The sequence below is a fragment of the Geotrypetes seraphini genome, chromosome 9 (genome assembly GCF_902459505.1).
Source record: "Geotrypetes seraphini chromosome 9, aGeoSer1.1, whole genome shotgun sequence".
NCBI lineage: Eukaryota > Metazoa > Chordata > Amphibia > Gymnophiona > Dermophiidae > Geotrypetes > Geotrypetes seraphini.
The window spans coordinates 29,201,452-29,218,381 of NC_047092.1; the positions used below are offsets into that span (position 1 = coordinate 29,201,452).

General features: G+C 42.4%; 1 protein-coding gene across 1 annotated transcript in view; it reads left to right on the forward strand.

Annotated features, from left to right (window-relative positions):
* Window positions 1–16,930, forward strand: part of LOC117366379 (V-type proton ATPase subunit S1-like) — a 124,263-nt gene that overhangs the window by 44,817 nt on the left and 62,516 nt on the right. The window contains exons 4-6 of the mRNA XM_033957669.1: window positions 5,148–5,341; window positions 9,230–9,270; window positions 16,529–16,614. Coding sequence (XP_033813560.1) covers window positions 5,148–5,341; window positions 9,230–9,270; window positions 16,529–16,614 — 321 coding nt within the window. The remainder of the gene's footprint in view (window positions 1–5,147; window positions 5,342–9,229; window positions 9,271–16,528; window positions 16,615–16,930) is intronic.

The window sequence follows — 16,930 nt, forward strand, 5'->3', positions numbered from 1 at the left end:
AAACCTTCAAGAAAGAAATTAAAACCATACTCTTCAAAAAACACGTTAAACCTATCCAGCACAAAAATCCTAACCCAACATCCAACACTCTATAAACCCTTAGTACTCTCTAATTTTTCTAGTTACCAAACATTATCTAAAACCCATAATTCTCCCTTAAAATTTTATCTCATCGTTTAATCTATTACTTCAAAGTTGAAATGTAATTCTTGTTTTAGTTTGGATGTAATCCGCCTTGAACCGTAAGGTAATGGCGGAATAGAAATCACTAATGTAATGTAATGTAATAACATAACAGTTGTCATGATGTTCTTAATTTTTAAGACCCTTAAATCTAGTGAACCACTATTCATATCTAAATCATTGATCCCATATAATCCCCAAAGATCTTTACGTTCATCTGAGTTAAACTTTCTATCTGTCCCTTCTTTAAAAATTATCGGAACGAGAAGAGCAGATATCTTTACTGTCGCAGGTCCACAATGGTGGAACTCCCTTCCCCAATACATTAGAATAGAACAAGATATTTCAACCTTCAAAAATTTATTAAAAACTTATTTGTTTAAGGATGCTTATGACCTTTAATAATTCTAAACTATCCATTTCTTTTAATTAATATTCACAAAAGTGCTTTGAAATTTTTACCCTACCTTTTGTTTTTTCCTTTTCTCCATGCCCTTATTGTAACTACACCGCCTTTCCTTCTTTCCATGTTAGTTATTATTGGATTTTTATGTTATTATGTTTAAAGTTGTTTTATTATATTATGTACATCGCTTAGAAAATTTGTAATAGTTAAATAAACTTGAAACTTAAACTTGAAACTTAAACTATTTGGAAATACATAAGGAGTAGATTGACATAAGGAGTAGATTGAACATTTTATTTTATTATTTTTTTTTTTTGCTGATGCTTGAAAAGATTGCTTAGCAAATGAGGGCATCTGTGTCATGCCTTTCATCCTTCTATTTGCCGTTTGATAAATGGTATTTCACATGCAGTCAGAGCACAGGGTAGGGCCTCTTTATGGGGTCACACTTCCTTCCTTAGGCCCACTGTTCTTGTCCCTAGGGTTTTTTGATAGAGAACAATCCTCTTAATGATATTTATGAAACTGAATCAAGAGAAAATAAACAGTGTAACGACCATTGCGTCAGGGGCAATTATAGAACTGGGTGCCTTCAATTAGGCACCCCAAGGCCGTGCGCTAGGAGCCTTTTCTATGACAGATTCCATTACACAATACTAGCGCACCCTGGTAAGAGCATAAGAATAGCCTTACTGGGTCAGATTAATGGTCCATCTAGCCCAGTATCCCATCTGGTGGTCAATCCAGGACACAAGTATTTAGCAAAAACCCAAATAGTAACAACATTCCTTGCTACAATCCAGGGCAATCAGTGGCTTCCCCCATGTCGGTCTCAACAGTAGACTATGGACTTTTCCTCCAGGAACTTGTCCAAACTTTAACTAGCTACATTAACTGCTCTCACCACATCCTATGGCAACCTTATATTTACATGTCCACATTTACACCAGTCATGGATCTAGAGCAGTATGTCGCAAATTTTTTCTGCCACGGCACACTAAACTCAGGGTCGCATCTACAGGGCCTATGAGCATGTGCGGACGTTGACCAGTGACGTCATACGCATGTACAGTACGTGATGTCATCGCGTGCTCAGAGACCTTCCAGACGCGGCCCTGAGCTTTAGGGCCTTCCAAAACCTGGACAAACTGCCGGGTTTTGGAAATCCCTTCATCGCCAGGAGGACATAGGAGGCGCCCGGGGCGGTGGTATTCTCCCGTGCCCTCCTCTCCGCCCCCCCCACTCCTTCTATGCCCCCAAGCCACATTTGTGCCTTCCCTTCACACTCCCGTACCGCTTTAAATCTTCACCAATGTGAGCAGCTTCTCTGGCCTGCTGCTTGCGCTGGTGTTGGCTTTCTCTCTAATGCCACTTCCTGGCCCCGCGACCCGGAAGTGATTTCATAGGGAGTCAGAGTAGCAGGCAGGAGTAGTTGCTTGCGCTGTTGAAGATTTTAAAGAGGTAAAAGGGGATGGGGAAGGGAGGGTGCGAATGTGGTGTGGGAGGGTGGCGAGGTGCCGGCACCACAACCAACACAGCACCTGGGGCGGTTCACCCCCCCCTTATTATTCTACTGCCTGAAAGCTTGACTGGTTAGGTGTGTCCAATGAACTAGGTTGAGAACCCCTGTTATAAAGTGGCACCTTGCTGGGCAGACTGGTTGGACCTTTCTCTGTTATCTGCCTTCATTAGGTATAAGTAGAATTAAGGCAAACAAAAATAGCAATAATAATGAAAGAAAATAAGGTCCTATTTATTCAGTTACTTTGGTGAGCTAAATACTTAAAAAAAAAAAATCTTTATTAAGTTTTCAAGGCTAACAAAAAATGTAGAACATTATACATACATTAATAATCAGAGTAAGCACTTATAATCAATCAATAACAATTCAGAAAGAATAACCCCCCCTCCCTTCCAATACATTCAATCAAGGAATAAAACAAAAGAGATAGCCCCCTCCCCCCTTCCCTGGATGTGCGTGTAATTCCATAGAAAATTAAAGATAAGAGACAACTATACTGAAGTAACAAAAGACATCAATGGACCCCAAACTAATCTGAATAACTTATTATGTCCCAACATGTCAGCGTTCATTTCTTCATACTTGTAGCATAAGCATAAATTTGCCCACCCAATTTTTCCAATTGCGAGTAACCATTTGCATGGCTCTCCTGGTCATGATCAGGAAAAGCCAGGATTTATACCAATCCAACGGTGGTGTAATATGCAATAGCATATGCTTTTTATATTGGACTCATTGAATAGATGTTTTGACAAGCTTTCGAAGGCAAAACCTTCTTCCTCTAGAGAATGACAAGGTGACAAAATTCATCACCGTTCCCGTCCCCGCGGATAACCTCGGGAAACCATCTTCATATCATTCTTTAAGGAGAGAGGGAAGAATCAGAGTATGAATGACCACAACCACTGACCCGCAAACTTTGGTTTGAAGAATGCTGGTGTAGAAGGACTGAGGTTGAGATAGACTCTAGAGAATGACAGTCTCTGGTATCCAGAGCAGATATTGTGATGTCATAATGTCTCATTCCACCAGTGCCTAAGAACCAATCACATCAGTGATGTCACAATGGCTTCATTATTCAGCCACTGACCCTCAAGCTTTGCTTTAAAGAATGCTGGTGTAGAAGGACTGAGGTTGAAATAGACACCGCGGTTATCCGCGGGGACGGGAACGGTGATGAATTTTGTCACCGTGTCATTCTCTATCAGGTATGAACAAAAGATAATGTCAAAATATATAGGTGAAGCATCAAATGTATTTCTTTTTTTTTTATTCTTTATTTAATAATTCTAATACAATAATCTGAGTGCAAAACACAATTATCATTGAATATAATTTGTAAACTTAATAAGCTAATAAGAAGAATACATCTTATCAATACTACAATTAAAACAGTCCCATTCCCTGTCTCGCCCACCCCCCCTCCCAGGAGACCTGGGTCCAAAACCTTAGGGGTAGAGTAATTCTTCATAAAGCTTCTTTTTCCAATTCAATGTAAGTCTCCCATATGTCATTAAATTTTACCCACTGATTAGTTGAAAGTGCTGAAAGTCTATATTTTTCACATATTATTCCTAAATGTTCCCTCATGTCTCTCAGAGTAGGAACATTTAACATACGCCATTGCTGAGCTAATGTCAATCTAGCAGCTCTGAATACCAAATCCAAAAGTTTAGATTGAGAAAGTGTTACACCCTCTATTCTTACTCCCAGCAATGTCCTTTCAGCATTCAACTTAAGTGGAGTCTGAATTAATCTGCTCACATACTCAAAAACCTGCTCCCAAAACTTCTGGACCCTTTGACATTCCCACCACATATGATAAAATGTACCTCTTTCACCACATCCTTTCCAACAAGTAGCATCACTCTGCTTGGTGCATTTACTGATTAAAACGCGGGTAGTATACCAATGTACTAGGAGTTTAATAGCATTTTCCACCAAAGTAGCAGCCCTAGCTGTCTGGAAAAGCATCAAATGTATTTCAATGAGAGTTTTGAAGAAAAGGTGGTAGGGGTGAGAAATGGAGAGGTGGATGAAGGTGACAAAGAAGTTAAACGGAAAAAAACTATACGATGGCCTTCTAGCCACTCAAGCAGCAAAACTAGATAACCAAATCTCCAATCTACTGATAACCACCCCAGACTACAAGATGTTCAGAAAAGAAATAAAAACTATACTCTTCAAGTAATCCCTGAAACAGTCTTAACATCACAAATACCTTCCTTCCTCCCACCTTCTTCCTGCCTCACAGATACTACCTGATCTACTCTTTACCTTCTTTAGAAATGACCAATGATCTTCCATTGTAACCCACCGTTTATAACTCTTTTGTAATTCGCCTTGAGCCGCAAGGTAATGGCGGAATAGAAATCTCTAATGTAATGTAATAGCACTATTACCGGTAAGTGCTTCTCTGCTGCAAACTTATGTACCTTCTCATTCTTTGAGATCGCAAGCCAGAGCTTTTTTTGGCTGTTCCCACTCTTCGTTCTGTCACCAAATTTGCAAATCGATCACGTATGTTCCAAGTAGCCGGACCTGTACTATGGAACTTGGTTCCAGATTCTATCCATCTGACCTCTGATTGTTTGGGCATTTCGGATAAGTTTGAAAGCCTATTTTTTTTCACTTGCCTTTTCAAATTTGTCTACTTTGTAATCTTGTAATTTCTTGGCTTTTTATTTTAAGGCACACGTGTAAGTTGTTTATATGCTGTTATTTAATCTGTTATGTTCTGTTTTATTATGTATGCAATGTTTTATATAAATTATGTATGCATCGTTGTTATCCGCATAGATGGTTGGTATGCAGACTACCAATCTTTTCAAATAATTTTATGGTTTGTAATGTAATAGGAAACTCAGAACTTTAAGTCCTGGCAGGTGGCATCAAAGCACGTTGTCTCTTAACTTCAAAGATATGAACGTTCCTAGATCAATTAACTACGTTACCATTACTTTTCAACTGTATAATTAGGACATCAGCTTTGAGTCATGCCAGTCAACATGAACTTCTATATTTTATGCATTGCAGGAGATACTTCGGTTCTCACCATCCTCGCTAGTGTTACCTGCAGTGGACTGGGAAGCTACTAACCACCTTGTAGATTACCTTCAGACAAAGGCTGATTGGCATCTAGTGAACGTGACTGATTGTGATGCTTCAGAGCTAGCAGTGGAGTCATCCAAGCCCAACTTAATTTTGGTAAAGCTACAGTCATTCGAGAGGTATGGAACAAAGAGTGGACAGAAACAGAGGTAGCATTTGAGATGGCCGTTATATGAGACTGCAAAGAAAGGTCCATTTACAATGCTTTGTGATATTCGGCACTTAACTGGCTGCGGCAAACTGCATAAAGAAAGGACCAGTGGCCTGGCGCCTCCCACCCTCTTTTCTGTCCCTTGCTCCTTCCCTCTCCCTCCATTGTGCAGGCACCCCTCCCCTTCCCTTGCACCTCTTTAACTTCCCCGGCGCAAGCAGCATCTCCTACTTGCTGCCACCAGGAATTGACGCCAGAGGGGACGCCTAGGCCGGCGTGAGTGGCAGGTTGGAGCTGCTGCTTGTGCTGGCGAAGAGCTAGAGGTAACATAGTAACATTGTAGATGATGGCAGATAAACACCTGAATGGTCCATCCAGTCTGCCCAACCTGATTCAATTTAAATTTTTTTTAATTTTTTCTTCTTAGCTATTTCTGGGCAAGAATCCAAAGCTCTACCCGGTACTGTGCTTGGGTTCCTACTGCCGAAATCTCCGTCAAAACTTACTCCAGCCCATCTACACCCTCCCAGCCATTGAAGTCCTCCCCAGCCCATCCTCTCCCAAATGGCCACATACAGACACAGACCAAATGGCCATCCCAGGCCATCCTCCACCAAATGGCCATATACAGACGCAGACCGTGCAAGTCTGCCCAGTACTGGTCTTAGTTCAATATTTAATATTATTTTCTGATTCTAGATCCTCTGCAGGGCAGGATTAACCAATAGGCCCAGTAGGCGCGTGCCTAGGGCCCGAAATGGTCACGGGAGCCCGATGAAGAAGGGCTTCAACATTGTTTTTTCCAAACGGTGATGGGCCCCTCCAGCATTGATCGGCAACGTGGGTCCCCCCTCCGATCAGCAACATGGCTCCCCCACCCATTGACGTAAAGTAAGACAAGCAAGCAATGTGGGTAAGAAAGGCGACAGGAACTGTAATTGTGCAAGCGGTGCTGCTTGCCCAAAGCTTCCCTCTGACGCAGCTTCCTGTTTCCACCTGGGCGCATGGTGGGGTTGGGCGGGGCAGGGGGGCCCAGTGTACTTGTGTGCCTAGGGGCCCTTGCCGAATTAATCCTGCCCTGATCCTCTGTGCTCATCCCACGTGTTTTGACCTTAATGAAAGCACTCACCTACGCTGGGCATAGGTCATCATGTCCACCAAATTCTTTGGAGAGACCAGTCTAGACCCCTGAGGAAGACATTAAGGACAAAACATAGACCATGTTGGGCCCTCTTCATTGATTAAGTTGTAGATGATCTTCATTGATTAGAAGATTATGGATTACCTTCTTGATATAATAAAACTTGCATCGGTAACATCAGACTCCACAGTATAGAACTACCCTCTACATCAGTGGATTGCAAACTGTGTGTGATGCCCAAGGTTCCAGATGTGCCGCGAGACACACAGGAGGAGGAGAGTTTCCAGTGCCGGCTGACTGCCTACAAGACATGTCTCTTGCAGCGAGAGGCACATCCTTTAGGCAGTCAGCTGGTGCCGGCGCCTCTCCTTCTCTCTGCGCGTCTGCCCTCCCAGTACTCCCCACTGGCGGCACAGGGCTTGCCTGGAGGGCCTTCGCGCATGCGTGGATGTCAGCATGATGATGTCACACATGCACATGATGTCATCGCGTCAATGCCTGCGCACTTCCGGATGCCTCGAGCTGCGGCCACCATGTTTAGCGTGCCACAGCTTGGCAAAGTTTGCGAGACACTGCGCTACATGCCCGTCCATTCACACTAGAATTCTAAAACCCAAACTGTAATAGCATCATGAAGATATGAAGGGCTTGATATTCAAATTGAGGCTCCTACCTGCTTAAATTGCTTTCAGGGGGCTGACTGCTATATTTAAACTAATCTAACCTAAAACTTAGTTTTATATATCGGGTCATCATCCAAATGGAGCTCGGCTTGGTTAACAGTAAAGAAAACATAATACAAAAACCAAAAACAGGAAATCTAAATTAAAAAGAAAATGGTTAGTATCCAAAATGCAAGGTACCCAAGAAAGTCTTCAGAGCTTTCCGGAACGAAACGAGGGGTCCTAAACTTCTTAATGCAAGCGGTGAATTATTCGAAACCATGTAGCTCTATCATATGATACAATCCTATTTGGAATGTCAATGAGGAAAAAGAGTCAAATTTCATCAAATAATAATAAACTTTTATTAATAATGACAAGAGTCGCCATTCAATAGATCACCAGAAATTGGAAAAATTATACAAGACTTAATCACTCCTTCTGGTGGAATTCATTATGCCATATATATATAAGATGGAAAGAATAATTGCTATTCAAAAAGGGAATTATAATAATTTTAAGAAGATTTGGGGGCCATTGACAACTTATTGCAATGATTAGACACCTTTTTACATTGAAAGCACAATTATAATTATGGGAGGGGGTATATAGTTATAATATAGGTTTAATCAATATTTTTGAGTATAGCATATGTATGTTAAATTTTGATTATAATATCTGTGAAAAGGGTGGGTGGGGGAGAGGGAAAATTTATGTATTTAGATGATAATAGAAAAAATTTAAAGTGATGTGTATGATTTATTTGATGTAAAATTGTATACTTGACGAAAGATGGAAAAATGAATAAAGAATTGAAAAAAAAAATGCAAGGTACCCAAGAAAGTCTTCAGAGCTTTCCGGAATAAAACGAGGGGTCCTAAACTTCTTAATGCAAGCGGTGAATTATTTGAAAGCTGTCAGTTTGAAAGCGATAGAGTTGCTTAGTGGCCACTTAACTGGGAAATGTCACTGAATATTAGCTCTGACCTGCCATTTTTAAGAGGACAGGAGAGGGGGCGTTTCTAGGATAGAGTTAGGAAGAAGTTGGTATCTATAGTATGTGAGTGCCTGCAATATTCAGTGCTAAATGATCAGATAGGACCGCATACATAGCAGTTCCAACGTTGGTCGCTAAGCTATACAGATGCTGGGACTGAGTAACGGCCAACACCTGTATAGCTTCCAAGTCCTAGCCTGAAAAGTTCTGATCCTCTTTCCATCCCTTCCTACCACCGAACACCATGAAAGCTCCTCCTCTCCACTGGATCCCTCTAGGCCAGGGGTTGCAAAGTCCCTCCTTGAGAGCCGCAATCCAGTTGGGTTTTCAGGATTTCCCCAATGACTATGCATTGAAAGCAGTGCATGCACATAGATCTCATGCATATTCATTGGGGAAATCTTGAAAACCCGACTGGATTGTGGCCCTCAAGAAGGGACTTTGAGACCCCTGCAGTGTTGATGGAGGTATGCTCTAGCTCAGGGGTAGGGAACTCTGGTCCTCGAGAGCCGTATTCTAGTTGGGTTTTCAGGATTTCCCCAATGAATATGCATGAGATCTATTTGCATGCACTGCTTTCAATGCATATTCATTGGGGAAATCCGACTGGAATACGGCTTTCGAGGACCGGAGTTCCCTACATCTGCTCTAGCTGTCACTCCCATGTAGCAGTCATCTAGGGTGGTCAGCTACGTACCCGCTTAAGGGCTGAGAGGAGGTGGGGAGGGTGATAATAAGCCATTGAAAACAGTTTTGCCCAAGGTTGCCATCCTTTCATTTATTCCCTTGTGTTTGTTTGTTTTTTTAAAACCAAAGGTGCCCTCTTGTCATAGAAAGACATACTTCATCGGTAGGCATCAGAAACCAGTTCAGGACCTTCTCATCACCATAATAAGTGGCACTTACTCTTTGCCTTCTGTTTTCCATAAAACCCTGCTGTTGTCACATGTCCCAGCTTTCATTCTTTGCTCACTGAAGTATGCAGGCATGTTTCTGAGTACAGAGATCTGTCATTACAGCTTTAGAAATTATATATTTTTTCTTTTCTCTTTACAGAACAAATGATTTCTCAGCTGTAAAGGCCTTTGTTGAAATCGGTAAGCGGTCTGAGTGAGAAAGCATTTCACGTTTCCTTTTCATACGCTGCACCTATTTATCCTGGTCTTTGTGCAACCGCAAATATGGGTAAAAAAAAAAAAAAAATTATAAAAAGAAATAAAAAGTTCAACCATCATGAGTTTTATCGGAAAGGATATCAAATTTGCTAAAACGGCGGCCAAGACATAAATAGAGATGGCACACTTTAATTTTTAATGCAGGTGCATTTGAATCTTTCCCCAAACCCTGTGGCCCCTGAGTAGCCTCAATATGACAACGTCTTTGAATAAATTGTAGCAGATTGCTGCCAGACCTTTCTGGAAAGCAAAGGTCAGTGGCATTCTTGGTAACTATAGTTACAGTTGTCTCCTCATTTTAGTCGCATGCTAAATAATTTAGCGTGGCTTCAGCAAGTATGCGAGGGCTTTAATGAGGACACATGCATTTGCTTTGTGATATACATTAATAGCAGCCCATCATTTTGTATCACTGTCAGAAGCATAAGAAAAGGAAAAGCAACGCATATATCTATCTCCACTTTGCCACTCAATTATTCTTCTATTTCTTTTCCTTCTGGGCTTATTTGCTTCCTACTATCATCTGCCATCTTCTCCTATCCACCATTTACAGCTTAGTATTTTTGATGGTTTTTTTTTTTTTTAGGGTGTCCTAACTTGCAAAACAAGCTGCAAACGTGCATAAATTTAATTATGGATACATGAAATATTAGCAATAAAATCAGAGCAGATTCGTAGCGTAATAGATTAGACGTTAAGACGTCCAGAGAGATACGAAACAGAGGCGATCCAGGAATGATGGCATGGACCAGCGTACTACATGGAGCCTCTACTGATATTTCTGTGGATTTTCTTTTCTTGTCATCAGTGGTATCTTGATGCTTGCTTGCTTTATAACATTTTAAGACATACACACACAAAAATAACTTAATAAAGTAGAGGAAAGAGGTCTAAACAAGGCAAACAGAAAACAACTAACCTATAAAAATATCCCATCCCAATAGGGTAGGCCAAATGCACAAATCTTTTAACTATTCTGTAGTAAGTACTAGTGTGTGCTTAGTGCAACTTAAAAAGGCTTATTGCGAACAGGATTTTTATCACTCGGTAATGGCCCAGGGTGGTGGGAGGGAGGGGCATCAGAAGGAGGGGTTTGGTGATGTTTGGGGAGGTAGGTGGGAGAGAGGGGGATCAGTTGGAGGGTTTTGCAGTACAGATGATAATATATTTATTTATTTTTAAAAATGGGGACAAGGATACACATTCAAAGCAGTTTACATATATGCAGGTACTTATTTTGTATCTAGAGCAATGGAGGATTAAGTGACTTGCCCAGGGTACCATGGACTTCTCATATTATCAGATGTTCCATCTGTGCACTTCAGGAATTTTGCAGAATTGAAAATTATGGCCCTGATTCTACAACTGGCGCCTCACAGCTTGGCGTGGTTGTCAATTAATCATTAGGTGACATTTGTAGAATCACGTCTAGTGGCTCCTCACTTGTCTTAGGCGATGGTATATTAGGCCATGATTGTCTTAGCCTAATTTACTGGCGCCTACGGCAACCCACGCCCAAACTCCCCCCTTAACCACACTTACTTTTTGGGTAGGCGCCTTGATGTAGACGCCTACATTTTAAAATTGTTTTTAATTGGGTTTTAATGGCCCTGTTCCATTAACAGTGCCAACTAAACCAATTAAAAAAAAAACAACCTCCCTTGTTTTACTAAGCCACGATAGAGGTTTCTACTGTGGTCTGGAGCGCTAAATGCCCCCAAGCTCATAGGAATTCTATGAGTGTTGGAACATTTAGGCTCTCTTTTACTAAGCTTTTTAGCACACGCTAAATCCATACGTGCGCTAACTGCTAACGCGTCTGTAGGATAACATGCACGCGTTAGCGTTTAGCATATGATTAGCGTGCGCTAATATTTACGAGGAACGACTTAAGAGACTGGGGTTGTTCTCCCTTGAGAAGAGGAGACTGCGAGGGGATCTGATCGAGACTTTCAAAATACTGAAAGGAATCGACAAAATAGAGCAGGAAAAACAGTTATTTACAATGTCCGATGTGACACGGACTAGAGGGCACGGACTGAAGTTGAGAGGGGACAGGTCCAGGACAAATATCAGGAGGTTCTGTTTCACACAGCGAGTGGTGGACACCTGGAATGCTCTCCCAGAAGAGGTAATTGCGGAATCCACCGTTCTAAGATTTAAGGGTAAGCTAGATGTACATCTCCTTATGAATGGCATAGAGTGATACGGTTAAGGGTAAACTAGAAGCACATCTCCTTATAAGAAGCACAGAGTGATATGGGGACTAAAACTATGCCAAGGAACACCTGACGTGGCCTCCACATGTGCGGATCGCCGGACTTGATGGACCTAAGGTCTGATTTGGAGATGGCAATTCTTAGGTTCTTATGTTATCTCACGCTAAAAAGCATAGCGCACCTTAGTAAAAGAGGAGGTTAGTGTTCTGAACTGCGATAGAAACTTCAATCACGGCTTAGTAAAAGGGGGGGTAAGTTAGTTGTCTACATTGGTAGGCATCCTGATCTAGGCGCCTACTGGTAGACACTGTTTATGGAATCAGGGCCTATCTGCCTACATGAAGAACATCAGAATCCACTAATCTGATTTTTGTTAGTGCTTAATCTCCTGAAGAAATAATTTTCAGCGACCATCCCCCTCCGCTGCTTGAATCGGCGTTTGGAGTCGGGACCGCAAAGAAAGTAGCGGCTGGAGTCTTTTTTTCGGCGCTTCCCTTCCCGCCCCTTGAGGTGTCACCGCGGCTCCTCTCGATCCCCGCCAGCGTCGGAAGCCTTCTTCGATGCTGGTGCGGCTCGTGAGAGGAGCTGATAGGAGAGCAGGATGTCTAGCGCTGGGGTCCAGTCCTTCCGGCGAGTGTAGGTAGGTGCTGGGGATTCGCGCATGCGCACTCCTGCGGCCACAGACCTACTGATCATGGAAGCACGCCGATAGGTGTGCGCATGTGCGGCTAGCGTTTTATTATATAGGATATAAAAACTGAACTGTAAAAAAGCATTTCAGCTTGGCCATACGGAATCTCCTTGCAGGGGATATGAAGAAGGATTTCCACTTTTGAGTCTACAAAGTGGAAATATCTTTTTTCTTATTTTTTTAATTGAAAAGCGTTATTGTCAAAAATTCCTTTTGTTTAAAGTTCTACAAAAACAAAGGTAATATTATGGATTCCCAAAATTGTTACTTACATGGTGTAATTGTAGCTTGCTTAGAATTAAGAAAATGATGTACCATCCAATAATCATGGCTTTCAACTATTCTGCACAAAGAACTCCTAGGCAAAATGGAATGAATCTGTCAGTCAGAGATAAGGCAGGTGACAGATGTGTATACCCACCAGCAAGTATAAACAGAAGCTGCCTTCCATCTTGTGGGTCTCTTGCCAAAACATGACTTATTTTGCATATGCAAGCAACTGGCTTTTCTAGAGTTTAAGCAGTGCTAGGCTCCTGGCATCGGCTCAGAAAAATAACGATTTTAAAGAGCAAAGGGTCAAGAACCTTAAAAAGTATTGGTTTTAAGAGAAAGTAAGAAACTGAAAATTTCACACTGATGCTTTACCTCAGGGCTGCCCAAGTCCGGTACTCGAGATCTACTGGCAGGCCAGGTTTTCAGGATATCCACAATGAACATTCCTGAGAGAGATTTGCATATCAGGAAGGCAGTGCAGGCAAATCTCTCTCGTGCATATTCATTGTGGATATCCTGAAAACCTGGCCTGCCAGTAGATCTCGAGGACCGGACTTGGGCAGCCCTGCTTTACCTGCTCTCTTGTGATGGTATGCTATAGTCAGTGGCGTGCAGTGAGGGCTTTCATGGGATTTGGCGAATCCCCAGCTCTACAGCCCTGCCTTTTTTTTTTTTTTTCTTTATTTTTTGCTTGGTGCAGTTTGATTTGTTGAGTAGGCAGCCTGCTCAACTAATCAAACAAAAAGAAACAAAGCGGGGCTCTTGGGCTGGGGATTCTCCAAATCCAAAAGTCAGGAAGGGGTAAAACGTGGACCTGACGGACCTCGCGGATCTAAACCTGCACGTCCTTAAAAATCTGAGGTCCGTGCTGTTTGTAGTTAGTTTCTGGCTCTGACAGACCTCGGTGACAATTTAGCGCTGACGGATCCGTCTCAGCATAGGGAGGGAAAAGTATTAGGATCCGTCAGTGCTACAATGTCATCGAGGTCTGTCAGAGCCGATTTACTGGGGCTGCAGGAAACCAGTTTAAAGGATTCGTTTTAGAGCCGCTCCAGCACTAGTCTCTGGCTCCGACAGACCTCGGTGACATTTTAGCGCTGACGGATCCTAATACTTTTCCTTCCCTATGCTGAGACGGATCCGTCAGCACTAAATTGTCACCGAGGTCTGTCAGAGCCAGATACTAACTACAAACGGCATGGACTTCAGATTTTTAAGGACGTGCGGGTTTAGATCCGTGAGGTCCGTCAGGTCCGTGAGGTCCGCGTTTTACCCCTTCTCCCAAAAGTCCACTATGCATACTCTATAATCACTAATATATAGAAGCCCCCCTGTATTCACACAACCAGAGTTTACTCAATGCATAAAAGAGGAAGGATAAAGAGAAAGGCCACACACAATCATCCAAAAAGAAGGAAATCAACACATTGAAAAGAAAAAAAAGTGGAGAAAAAAACCCCTTCAGATGAGCTTCATGGGTTCAAAAAAAACTCCACTTTCTTAAAGAATATTCAATCAACCATTTCTTCTTCCAATCAGGTAATGCAGAGAATCATTTCAATACTTGCAGGGAAAGATTCAATATACCACAAGGGCACAGTTAGTAATCAACAGAGCACAGTCAAAAGCAAAAAATTCCCCCCCCCAAAACACAAGCACTTAGCTGTTATAAAGCGCTGCCGTTGCTGCCAGTATCCCCAAAAGCCTGGAACAATCAAAGGCTCAACTTCGTGCTAAACAAATGCCGTTAACACAAGACCCGACAGGGAACTTCCGTGTTTCGCTGGAACTGCGTCAGGGATCTTGTCTCAGCAGAAACTGCAAAGACACGCTGCACACAGAATGGTGCCGGGGATTCCAGATTCAGTACTGATCTGAATTTGATTGGCTGAACAGCATCTGCTGTTTGCCTGCCCTGCTCAACCAATAAAATTCAGAGCAGTGCCCTCTGGGCCTGTAGGGGGTGAGTGAATCCCCTGAAGGCCCTGACTGCACGCCACTAGTTATAGTGTGCCTCTATAGAAGCCAGCTCTGAAGGTGTCAGTGGATGCTAAGCACCTCCAATATTGAGAAAACCCCCTCATTGTGTTAGAACCCCCAGTCATTTAAAAAATGTTGGTTCTTAAGGCGTACATTTTTGCACTGGCAAAAGCTAGATTGATGCTTGGGTGCAGAGGGAGAGGAAAGACCAGAAGGAATAAGGAGGTAATAATATCCTTGTATAAGGCTCTGGTGAGACCTCATTTAGAATACTGTGCACAATTCTGGAGACGGCACCTTCAAAAAGATATAAACAGGATGAAGTCGGTCCAGAGGAGGGCTAGTCGTTAGAGTTTATCATAAAGCATATGAGGACAGATGTAAAGATCTCAATATGTATACACTGGAGGAAAGGCGGGATAGAAGCATTGTGAAAGAGATGTTTAAATACCTATGTGGCATAAATGCACATGAGGTCAGTCTCTTTCAATTGAAAGGAAGCTCTGGAATGAGGGGGCATAGGATGAAGGTAGAAGGGGATAGTCTAAGAAGTAACCTCAGAAAATACTTTTTCATGGAAAGGGTGGTGAATGCGTGGAATGGTCTCCCAGTGTAGATGATGGAGATGAAAAATGTATCTGAATTCAAGAAAGCTTGGGGATAAGTACTCTGAGGATAGTAGATGGCCTGGATAGGCAGACTAGATAGGTCATATGATCTTTATCGACCTTCTTTTTTCTCTGTTTCAATGGAATAGATCCCTCTGCATATTGGTAAGTAGGAGTGCTTATTGTTGTTAGGTGCCATCGACTCATGTTCGAGTCCTAGCAAGTTGATGAATTGTGGGTCTAAAAAGAAATCGATTTTGTGTTAGTCCGGAAAGGTCCACCAGCATCATCCATCACTCTAACATGAGACAGAGTCAACAAGGCCAGTAAAATATAGAGAAAGGAGGTTGGGAACATTGATCTTATTGGAATTTAAGATCCTGCTGAGGAGGCCACATTTTAAATGGGCAGAGGGACCAAAATAAAAAGAGGCCACCATGTGCCTCAGCATTTGCAAATACACTAGCTGTGACTTTGGGTGTTGATTGTATGGCACAAACATGGGCCCTGATCATTTGTATTTTGGCTTCTGGAAGAAATGGGCAGTGCCCATAAATGAAACGATGTTGTTAAGGAACCCCAGAGATTGAAGAATGACCATTGTTTCCAGAAGCGTTGAAGCCTAGGACTTTGTGTTGCTGCACAGAGAGTTAAGTCTAAGCTTCTGCTTGTACTAGTAGGAGCATCTGTGCTGACCTGCTCGCAATTTATCAGCATTTGGATTGGAGTTGACGCAAACAGCCTCTCAGGCATTTTCAGGCCCTCTAGAAATGGTGGCACAGTGAGCCTGGATGCATAACGTGCCATACGTCCCATTTTGAATGGGACCATCCCATTTTTAATTGGGTTGTCCCATTGTTCCGAAGCACAGCTTCGGGATGCCGAAATGTCCTGTTATTGAGCAACCCATTGCAGTGTTCTTCCTGGCGCAGGGTTGCCCAAAACGAATAGGTTTCAAAGAGCAAATTTTTAGCTTTATTCAAAAAACTCTAGTTAGTCCAATAAAAAAGGTATCACTTGAATTCTTTTTGTTTTGTTTTACAGTACTCCCCCGATATTTGTGGGGGTTCCATTCCAGGAACCCCCACAAATATCAAAAAACCGCAAATACGGTTTTTCACCTGGGGAGGCAGGAGAGGGCAGCTGGAGCACTGGCAAGTGAAGGAAATCACTGGCGGTATGCTCCGACCGCCTCTTCCTGCACTAAAGTCAGGCTTCACCAATCAGGAGCTGCTTTGACATGCAGCTCCTGATTGGTGAAGCCCGACTTTGGCATAGGAAGTCCCGGTCCGAGAATACCGCGAGTGACCGGGGGAACATTGTATTTCTTTTTCTTTCTACATATTAGCTATATTCAGAATTCCTAATGTACTGTATTTGGTAACATTCAGTATATATTTTATTTGTAGATAAGCAGATTGGTAAATTGACCAAGACCTTGTGGAACCAAGGAATTACATTCTCAGCAATTTATACTGCAATGCAACCTTCTAGAGTAAGTAAATCATCCATATTTTTTTAGATGTAGTACATGCATGCACAAAGTGGCAAATTCTACATAGTCCAGATAAGGTTAGGCGCCTACACCAGTGTGCCTAGCTGATGTAGGTGGCCTAACTTAATTGATTAATAGGCTTGATCATTGCCAATATTTGGACTTAACACCCCATAATTGGCTTTAATTGGACTTAATTGAAAGTTAGGCACCTAACTTGAAAACCACGATTCTATAAATAGTAGGTGCTTGGTCCAAAGCACATACACTAAAAGTGGGCGTGGTTAGGGGGAGTGGATAGGGTGGCTTGTTTTTG